Consider the following 10,738-nt stretch of genomic DNA (forward strand, 5'->3'; position numbering starts at 1 on the left):
CAGGAAGGAATCCTCTGTTACTACCCACTGTTTCTCGATCCTTGGTGCAAGAGCAAGACATGAGTGCCTGGAAAACTGTACTGTGAAAATGATCCGCCATTCTGTTATAGCTTTTGCCAGTTTCACTACCACTTCTGTTTCCAGTACTGCAAGGAGCTGTTTATGAATTAGAAACTGTCCCTACAGGCCCTTCATGCAGAACTTTGGAAATACATACTTAAGAGACTTGAGAATTGTATTATCTTCCCCCCTATTTTGTTGTATTCTTCTCACTTCCTCAATAAGTAATAATGATAACTCTCTCCTCTGTGCAACTCTTTTTCCCCCTAGAGAATTAGGATGTAGCAACACTTAGAGTCCAGAATCCTAACCCCTGAAATATAGATGCTGGCCTCAATGCCTCATTCTGAGAAAACTCCTTCCCGAGGCTCTATCTTCTATTTTCTTTTGGAGATGCTGCGTAATGAGACTATTCAAAGGAAACAACTCAGGCAGACAGTAAGTGATTTGCTCAGTAGGGTAACCTGTACACTTTGATCTTTCCCCCCAGGAACTGAGAAGGAAGAGCAAGGTTCTGAACCTCAGAAAACTCTATGTGATGGCCTAAGAATGATTCCAACTTGCTCAGGGGAAGTCTGATTGGAGGGACCATGGTAGCAGAATTGAGACTGTCATCTGGGTGCTGATCATCAGGGGGCACTGTTGCACCTCCCTGTGCCTCAGGAAGAAGCAGCAGAAGACCTTGTCCTAGATAAACCAAAAGAGTGTGGAGAGCATCACTGCATTCCTGAAGCTGGTAGATCTGAACAGATAATCTCTTCTTGATCCAGAGAAGCAGGTGGTCTGATTCCTGGTAGCCTTTAAAAGCATGATGGATGGGCAACAAGGGGCCCAGTGCTATTGTTTTCCTGTGACCAGTAATACAACAATATATCAACAGGTGTAAATTGCCCTCCCTGCCCGTCCTCTTCCCATCCCTCTCACTTCCTAACCCTAAAAAAAGGGGGCTATGACTTTATGTCCTAACTGTTGCATCCCTCTTTCTCTTTGTTTCTCCCTAAACTGCTGATTTCATCTTGGATTAAACAGATCTTAAACTGGGGGAGGAAAACTTGGGGAGGGACTAACCTTACCACATCCTTGCCCTTTCTTTGTTCAAACAGTTCTAGCAAATCTTTACGCTTTACAGAAAGACTTCCCAGATAACCAGAACTCCTGTATAAACATGCAGTTATTAACTCCCTCCTCCTTCCCTTTGCCTTACATCTACATTGAGGTAATATGCTCTGATTACTTATTTATTAATCTCAAGGGCAGAAGCTGAGCTGTTAAGTTCCTTTGCATTGGGTAGAACACCTTCTTCCAAAAGATATGTATAAATTATGCTACTGATGACCGACCATTTCTACCTAGTCTGTTGGATATCTTTGTGGCAAACATCAAGGTTGAAAATGAAGAGAATTAGTGATTGGGGAGAAAATATGAAATGGAAAAATTCAGCCCTAGAGAAGCTGAGTAATTGACTTTAAGTCTTGTTATCCCTTCCTTGTTCATCAGCTTCTCCCAACTCCCATAAAAACTTCACTTTCCTTCTTTAACCCTTTAAGGCAGAGGTTGGCAAGTTTTTCTGTGAAGGGCCAGATAGTAAATATTTTTGACTTTGTGGGCCATTAGGTCTCTGTGGCAGTTACTCCCGTTGTAGGGAGAAGGCATCCGGTACACATGATTTATTTGTATATGAATGGGCATGGCTGGGTTCCAATAAAACCTTATTTACAAAACCAGGCTGCAGTTGGATTTACCCTACAGTTGCTAGTTTGCTGACCCCAGCTTTGAGGAAAGATGCCTTTTCTGCCTGCTGCCTTCTCAACCTACCCTAGAAGACTTTTGTCTCCTGCCCACAACCTTCCTCTTCCATTCCAATAAGTGTATGGTGCTTATTGACTTGTTGCACTAGCTAGTAAGGGGGGAAGAAGTTGAATGAGTTTTGTACCCACATTTTACATGTTGAAACGTTTTTGGCGGATTCCTGTATAAATGTCAGACATTTCGTTCAAGTGAATATACTAAGTAGACCTCTGTTATATGTAAGATCACCACGAGTCAGAGCTGACTAGATGGCAACTAGCAACAAAGACCATATCTGGGTGGGGGATGATGTGTGTGTGTGTAAAATAGATTAGAATGGACAGAATTCATCCCCAGGAAATTCTCTTATCTTCCCCATGATATTAATATATTGTTAAGGGCCTCTATGTCACTCTGCCTTTCCTAAGATTCAGGTTAAACTTTTTTTTTTGTTGCCCCTGGAAACATCCCCTCAAGCGCACATATTAGCTGTTTCAGCCTAAGGACTTTCCCAGAGAATTATTACCCAACATCTCACAAAAATGTTACTAGCCTGAAATTGTGCTAGTTTGTGAAAAGTCTCCCTACGCTGGTTTATTGTACCAATTCCTGAAAACTTCTATCCCTATGCCAGTTTACTGTACCAGTTTGTGAAAACTTCTGTCCGTATGCCGGTTTTTTGGAACCAGAGATCCACACATCCATACACAGACCTAGGCTAGGGCAACTCCAGCATGCCATCAAGCACTTGCCCAAAGCCCTTGGAGTAATCCATACTTTTTGCAGTTTTCCAAGAATGGGGTATTAATAGTTTGCAGTGGCCTAAACATTTGGAAACTCTACGTACGTATAAAGTATATTACTGCTTTCTGTCTCTAGTCTCTGGCATCATATATTCAACCCTTACCATTTCCCAGGGCCCCTGAAAGTGATAGAAAGCCAAACAGGAGATAGAAACCTGATGGCAAAAGCCTGAGTGTAAGGATCCAAAAGTATTTGTGAATGGCTCATTCATTCCTTCTAGCTATTTTCCAAAACCAAATGTGATTTTTAAGTGACATGCTCTTGTTTTCCTATTAACTCAGTTTGCTGAGCATTTTAACTCTATCTCCATCAACACTAGGATATTCTTCTGTCGCTGTTAAGATTCCTATGGTAGTTTTCTCCCCAAAGACTTTCCTATCTAGTCTCTCAGTTACCTTTGTGGCAAACTTCAAGGTTGAAAATGGAGAGTATTAAGTGAAACGGGGATAACATGAAGTGGGAAAGAAGATTTAATCTCATTTTTCAAATGGGAAAATTCAGCCCTAGAGAAGCTGAGTAATTGACTCAAGGTTATAGAGTAAGGTCTGGTGGTGATACTTTTGCCCTCTAAGATTCCTTCTTAGTTTCTGTTGTAGTCTTTCACCCTAAGGACCTCCCTGATGTCCTATGAGAATGCTTCATATGGCATCTCTGTGACTTGAGATCAGATGCCCAAATTGGCCAAGATAAAGAAACCTATACAGGGCCAGAGTCAATGTGACCTCCTTAGTCCCATTGTGAAATCCAAGCTGGCTTTGTTGGGTAGTTGGGAGATGAGAGATTCCCTATTAATACACATATCTTCATGCCAAGCCTTGGACACAAAAGCTAAGAATGTGTCATGGGGGAAGGGTAGGATAAGTGATAGCAACTTGGATTTGGAGTCTTCTCCTTTTATCCAGTTCTTGGGAAAGAATAAAATTCCTGGGCTGGCAGTGCAACAGAAAGATGAGACTTCTACATCTCTTTAAGGAAGAAAATATATGCTGTTCCAAGAGTATACCAGTATGTGGTTAGATGCAGAGATGTATGTGAGTATATACATATGTCTGTCTGTGGACCCACAAGTATGCATATGTCAAAGTGTGTTTGGAATTTAGTCACATATTAACATCAAGATCTATATGTGTGGATTAAACCCATCCCCAACTCTAATACTCACATCAGCTGCCTTCTTCTCAGCCAGCTCCAGCTTCTCCTGGGCATCCTTCAAAGCCTCAGAATACTTGTCCAGTTCATCCTCTGTCCCTTTCAGCTTCTTCTGCATGGCTGCCAACTCATCCTCCAGCTGTAGGAGCCCAGAGAGTCACATACATATACACAGCAGTACAGTCTTGGACCCTGGGCTAGTAGGCCCCGGAGCCCAGCCTCTATGTTACCATCCTCAGAGACATACTTTTTCCCTAGCCATTTCCAATCTAATGCTCCAAGTGTTACGCTTCGGCCTTGGCCTGTGACCCTATGTTGGGTTGGATGCCAGGGTTTTTATCCAAGACCCTGGCATCCAATATCTAAGGTTATAGATACCTGTGACTCCATTTAACGGAAAAGAGATGCTGCATGCCAGGCCTTCCGCCTTTTCCGGGCTCTTCCAAAAGATGATCCACCTCCCACTTAAATCCAGCAGACATGCTGTGGCTCTGAGGGGGATCACTGACTTTCCCGAGGTCACACAGGTAGTCTGAGGCAGATACCGCAGATGTCCTCTGCCCCTCCAGGGAAGCTGGGAAGAAAAGTCCCTCTTGCCTAAAGAAGGAGCTGGCACCAGGGGTCACTGCTTTTCCCATGAAAACTCTCTCCCATCTCAGTCTTATTCATCAGGAGGTGAAAGACATCATGGCAGTGCCTACCTGTTTACTTCTTTCTTCTGCCTGTTTCTGCTCAGCTTCAGCTTGTTCTGCCCGATCCAGAGCATTCTCCTTGTCCAACTTCAGCATCTGCATCTTTTTCTTGATGGCCTCCATCATGAGCAGTGGCTGTTGGGCTCACCTGTGAGCACTAGAAACTGGAGACTAGGTCAAGAAAGGAAGGGCTGCTGCCTGAGTGACTAGAAGTTTCCCACACTTAAGCCTTTATCTCTGCTTGTGGCTCCACCTCTTATTCCTAATATGGCCCTTCCATCTCTCTCCACCCCATCGTTATTCTCCTGGGGGAACACAGGGTGAGACACTTTGATGGACTGACATCACCGGCAAAGAAATATCTGTGAACAGCTGAGGCTGACTTTAGACAATGGAAAGTGGAGGAGGGGAGACTCTCACCAACCCTGAAAGTTTCCACTTATTCTAGGCAGTTCTATGGGTATTTTACAAGAGCAGGGAGAGGGAAAGAGAAAACATTGATATAGAAAAGGGAAGGGTACTTTGGCAATTTTAGGATGGCGTGAGTTTTCATCCAGAGTCTCAGTTGCCCTTCAGCTTTCCTCTTACTGTCACCCAGACTGAGTTGGATGGTGATCAGATTCCACTGGTTGGGTTTCATCTTTTGATTCCTGGTATCCAGGGAGCCTGGGCAACAGTGAAGAGGGGAGGTCACTCATGATCCTTAACAATTCCCCTAGATCCCAAGATCAAATTGCTTTGCTATTTTGGGAGTCCCTGATTAGAAGGGAGACATCATTCCTCCCTGCTAAGAACCACAGGGATGGAGTAAGAGGGTAGGTTGAGATCTGGAAGGCCATCTCAGAGCTTAAACTAGGATAGGGTTAGAGTGAGCCAGACAGGATCATGCTGATTTCCCATTAAAAAAAGCCCATTGCCATTGAGTCGATTCTGACTCATAGCAACCCTATAGGACAAAGTAGAACTCCCCCATAGGGTGTCCAAGGAGCGGCTTGTGGATTTGAACTGCTGACCTTTTGGTTAGCAGCCAAACTCTTAACCACTGTGCCAGCAAGGCTCCGTTTTCCCATAGTGATCTTTAAATAGAACTTTTGTACCCACACGGACCAATGGGTGTGCTCGGTTCGGGGGACGGGGGAGGGTTATCCAATAGACAAGTAAGCACAAGGTTACCAGATCATCCGTAGTGAACAATTTCACATTTTTTCACCACATCGAAGATTCTGCTTCTAGGTATGGCTGGCATCTGTCTCTGTCCCAACCTCACAGCACCTTCCTGCAGAATCAAAGCCTTTTTTTAAATTGACAGTCATAAGATGACCCAGTAAGCAAAGTAAGCACAGGCTTACTTGTGCTTACTTAACTAATCTGTAATGAAATTGTTCATTCCAGATGATCTGGTAGGCAAGGTAAGCTTACCTTGCCTATTGGATAATCCACCCCTGTGACTCTGTTGCTTTCTACTCTTCTTTCCGTCACCCTTTACCCTCTCTTTATCCCCACCCCCACCACCACTCGTCAAAATAATCATCATCATCAACTCTATTCTCCCCAGCTTAGTTCCAGGGCGTGTTCATTCTTCCACTTGGAGCCTCATTGCTGACAGGTGGCAGTTGATCACACTGGCACCATAAAACCTGAGAGTATGCCAGGAGAGTGGTGGGCGCTGTTCAAGGTGACCAGAGCTAACAGGGAAGAATATAAATGGCTCAAATGAATCATTATGTCAAGGCTAGATGGATGGTGTTAATGCTATGCCCCAGCAATGAAGAAACTGAAACGACCAGCAAGGCATAGGACAGAGCTGGAGTCCACTCTTGAGAACTGAGAGCTTGCAGTCACTAGAGATAAATAGATAAACGGTCAGATAACACTTGAAGGAAAGCAAGAGACCAAAGACCTCTAATGTGCAGACCAGCCAGGGAAATGGATTAGGGAACAAGAGAGTCCCAGGGGTGGGAAGCAGTGAATAATAAGTGGGGAGGGGGACTTGAATGAAAAAATACAAGGAAAGGAGAGGAGAGGTAAAGAGAGAAATCTTATCTACTAAGGGGGAAATTCCAACTCTCATCCCACTCATACACCATCCCTCTAGCTTAAGATTGAAATCTTCATGGGTTGCAGCCACTAATATGCCAGAGGGGGTCCTAAAGAGAAGTTCAATAGAAAAGACAGGATCCCCAGAGGTTGAGGTAGAAAAGAGTGTGTTGCTGAATTGCCAACTGCTGTAAGAATATGTTTGACATTTAGTTGGCTCCTAATTAAACAACCCAATATCAAACATATCATACAGAAGCAGGCAGGAGAGCTTTCGTGGTCATTTGTCTTTCTCCCCACTGCAAAGAAAAGACAGAGCAGATAAACCAGGCACCAGTCATGGTTAGATGAAGAGCCATCTCTTGGGGAAGGTCACTGGCCCCTGCTCTTCACCTCTCAAGACAGCCAGCTCTTGCTTATCTGCCCTTCATGCCATTCCTGCCTTAGCTCCTCGCCTACTAGTGCCTGGCCTTTGCTGGATCACCATGGCTTACACCAGGAGGAATACCTGGCAGGGCTCCACATCCAGGCACCTATTCTCAAAAACTCCCACACGGAGCTTCTCCCCCTGAAGTCACGGCCCCAGCGCACAGAGGATCAGCAGTGTCAGCAACTCCTCAGCAGCCTTGCCACCTGTTCTCCTCAACTCCACTCCAACTGCCCCGAGGCTTTCCATTTTGGGTGAGGTTGGGAGGGTGGCTTGTACACCCTGCTTTCTTTTTCCAGTAGAACTCCTAACCTTTCCAGATCTTGCCCGCAAGACAGCTGAGGTCTATTCTGTGGACACCATCTTGCTCTTAAATGCTATAGCTAAGTAGCCATGAGAAACTTCCCAAATGCTTGGCCTCTTTCCACCATCCTGTTCCTTCTCACCTTCTCATGTCCTCCAGGCATCCTCCTTAAAGTCGCCCTTGGTTGTCCTATACAGAAGAGTGACCTGTCTCATAAGCAGGGTCTGGGTTTTATCCTGTCCTCTGCAAGTCTTGTAGCCTCCAGCCTGGGCCCCAGAGGAGAAGACTTATGGTCTCCCTTGCCTGGCAGAATTGAAACTAAGACTACAGGAGATCAGGGGTGAAGAAGGAAACCCCCACTGCCAGGGAGTAGCCTGCAGTCCTTGGGACTCTCCTCCTCTTCTGGGACTTTTAACTGTAAGAATTCCAGCGCTTGGGCTGCCTTCTCCAAGGGTCTTCCCTCAGGGATCCAGCCTGGTTCTCTTCTAGGGGATTTTTCTTCTGAAAAGAATCAGGTCTGTTGATATCAGTGGCAGGCTGATGCTTCTCTGTACTGTGGCAGAAAGGAACTCAGGTTATAGCTGCACTGGGGGCTGGGGGGCTTGGGTGGAAGTGCAGGGTTTGGGGTGGAGGCTCTGCTTCAGCCCCCAGGCCTGTTCCATGTGTCCTTGCTCCCATTAGCCTGGACACTTCCCCCCACTCCAACTCCACTCTGCCCTTGAAAGAGATCAATAACTTGTCCCAAGCCCTAGTCAGTCCTGTTGTATGGCTCTTGCCTTCTGTGGGAAGACTAACAAATGGACGTGTAGACCTCAGGCTAGGCACCTGTGGTGTTATGTCCTTGTTCCTTTATGGCTCACAATGCGAGAGGGTATAAGTTTTGCTTTTCTGCCCTCCCTTTTTCCCCTCACTCCCACCCCGCAAGTTCTAGTGCCTTCTCTGAGAACCTTGGCCACAATGGAGAACCAGAGGCTGGAGAAAAAACAGTCTGGGGAGAAAGAATTTTCAGCTATGACATCTCCGACCAGTGCCTGATCTCTAAAATCTATATGATTCTGTCAAAACTCAACCACAAAAAGACAAACAACCCAACCAAGAGGTGGGCAAAGGATATGAACACACACTTCACTAAAGAAGATATACAGGCAGCTAACAGATACATGAGAAAATGCTCTCGATCATTAGCCATTAGAGAAATGCAAATTAAAACTACGATGAGATTCCATCTCACTCCAACAAGGCTGGCATTAATCCAAAAAACACAAAATAATAAATGTTGGAGAGGCTGCGGAGAGATTGGAACTCTTATACACTGCTAGTGGGAATGTAAAATGGTACAACCACTTTGGAAATCTATCTGGTGTTATCTTAAACAGTTAGAAATAGAACTACCATACAACCCAGAAATCCCACTCCTCAGAATATACCCTAGAGAAACAAGAGCCTTCACACAAACAGATATATGCACACCCATGTTTATTGCAGCTCTGTTTACAATAGCAAAAAGCTGGAAACAACCAAGGTGTCCGTCAACAGATGAATGGGTAAATAAATTGTGGTATATTCACACAATGGAATACTACGCATCGATAAAGAACAGTGACGAATCTGTGAAACATTTCATAACATGGAGGAACCTGGAAGGCATTATGCTGAGCAAAATTAGAGGCAAAAGGACTAATATTGTATAAGATCACAATTATAAGATCTTCAGAAATAGTATAAACTGAGAAGAACACATACTTTCGTGGTTATGAGGGGGGGAGGGAGGGAGGAAGGAAGGGAGAGGGTTTTTTACTGATTAATTAGTAGATAAGAACTGCTTTAGGTGAAGGGAAGGACAACACTCAATACATGGAAGGTCAGCTCAATTGGACTGGACCAAAAGCAAAGAAGTTTCCGGGATGAAATGAATGCTTCAAAGGTCAGCGGAGCAAGGGCGGGGGTTTGGGGAACATGGTTTAAGGGGACTTCTAAGTCAATTGGCAAGATAATTCTATTATGAAAACATTCTGCATCCCACTTTGAAATGTGGCGTCTGGGGTCTTAAATGCTAACAAGCGGCCATCTAAGATGCATCAATTGGTCTCAACCCACCTGGATCAAAGGAGAATGAAGAACACCAAGGTCACACGACAACTAAGAGCCCAAGAGACAGAAAGGGCCACATGAACCAGAGACCTACATCATCCTGAGACCAGAAGGACTAGTTGGTGCCCGGCCACAATCGATGACTGCCCTGACAGGGAGCACAACAGAGAAAGGGAGCAGGAGATCAGTGGGATGCAGACCCCAAATTCTCATAAAAAGACCATACTTAATGGTCTGACTGAGACTAGAGGAATACAAGCGGTCATGGTCCCCAAAGCTTCTGTTGGCACAGGACAGGAACCATCCCCGAAGACAACTCATCAGACATGAAAGGGACTGGACAGTGGTTAGGAGAGAGATGCTGATGAAGAGTGAGCTAATTATATCAGGTGGACACTTGAGACTGTGTTGGCATCTCCTGTCAGGAGGGGGGATGGGAGGACAGAGAGAGTTGGAAGCTGGCAAAATTGTCACGGAAGGAGAGACTGGAAGGGCTGACTCATTAGGGGGAGAGCAAGTGGGAGTACGGAGTAAGATGTATATAAACTTATATGTGACAGTCTGACTTGATTTGTAAATGTTCACTTGAAGCTCAATAAAAGTTAATAAAAAAAAAAAAACAGTCTGGGGAAAGGGACTAGCAGGAACTGAAAAGACTTTAGTGTTGGGGGTACTAGGGGAACAGACACTGGCAATATTGAGGTAGAGGAAGAACAGCTCTCTTAGAGCAAGGAGACTTTGACTGGATGGCATAACTAGGCAGAAAGATCAGATGTATTAGAAAGCTCTCTAGCTCTCCTGCAGCCATTTCAAACAAGACTGAATCCTTCTGAGCTAGAGGAGCTGGGTGAGGCACCAGCTGCAGAGGGAAGAGGGGCTAGATGCGTACAATGGATGGTGGACTACTCAGCTGATGTGATGAGAGTAGACAGGATCATTGGAGATGGGCTTTGTAGGGGGCCAACCTGCCAATACGGGAGCCAGCCTGGCAGTGACAAGCCCTGGGGAGACAGACCAAGGTCAGGAATCAAAGCAGATGGGGAGGGGTGTTCTGTAGGTCCAAGTGAACACAGGAATAGAAGGGGTTGGTGAGGGAGGGAGGTGGGGGCATTCAGGTAATGGAGAAGAAATAAAAAGGGGGAAAAAAAAACTATCATGGGCAGGGAAACCTTACTATGGGTTACCATTTATTGGACATTATGTGCCACTTCTATGTAAAGTGTTAATTTAATCCTCTCTGCAACCCAATGAGGTAAGAATTATCTCCATTTTACGTATAAGAAACTGTGACCCAGAAAGTTAAAATAGCTTCCACCAGGCCACACAGCCAGTAAGTGACAGAGCTAGGACTAAGAGCTAGGATTCAAACCCAGATCTGTCCAGTGT

General features: G+C 45.1%; 1 protein-coding gene across 3 annotated transcripts; it reads right to left on the reverse strand.

Annotated features, from left to right (window-relative positions):
* Positions 1-2,443: 2,443 nt before the first annotated feature.
* LOC135230808 (tropomyosin alpha-3 chain-like) lies at positions 2,444-9,005 on the reverse strand. 3 transcript variants are annotated; one of them, XR_010321547.1, is made up of 4 exons: positions 5,667-9,005; positions 4,503-5,159; positions 4,180-4,375; positions 3,834-3,940 (listed from the first exon to the last, which is right to left on the reverse strand). XR_010321547.1 is itself a non-coding variant. In XM_064282639.1 (2 exons), exons 1-2 carry the CDS (start codon positions 4,617-4,619, stop codon positions 3,773-3,775), a joined length of 285 nt encoding a protein of 94 aa, XP_064138709.1. In that variant the 3' UTR covers positions 2,444-3,772. The 3 variants fall into 3 exon arrangements, 1 of the variants encoding a protein (XP_064138709.1); XR_010321546.1 differs by having other exon boundaries at positions 3,829-4,375; XM_064282639.1 differs by lacking the exons at positions 4,180-4,375; positions 5,667-9,005 and having other exon boundaries at positions 2,444-3,940; positions 4,503-4,619.
* Between the last annotated feature and the right edge of the window lie 1,733 nt (positions 9,006-10,738).

This window comes from Loxodonta africana, chromosome 3 (assembly GCF_030014295.1).
Source record: "Loxodonta africana isolate mLoxAfr1 chromosome 3, mLoxAfr1.hap2, whole genome shotgun sequence".
NCBI classification, from domain to species: domain Eukaryota; kingdom Metazoa; phylum Chordata; class Mammalia; order Proboscidea; family Elephantidae; genus Loxodonta; species Loxodonta africana.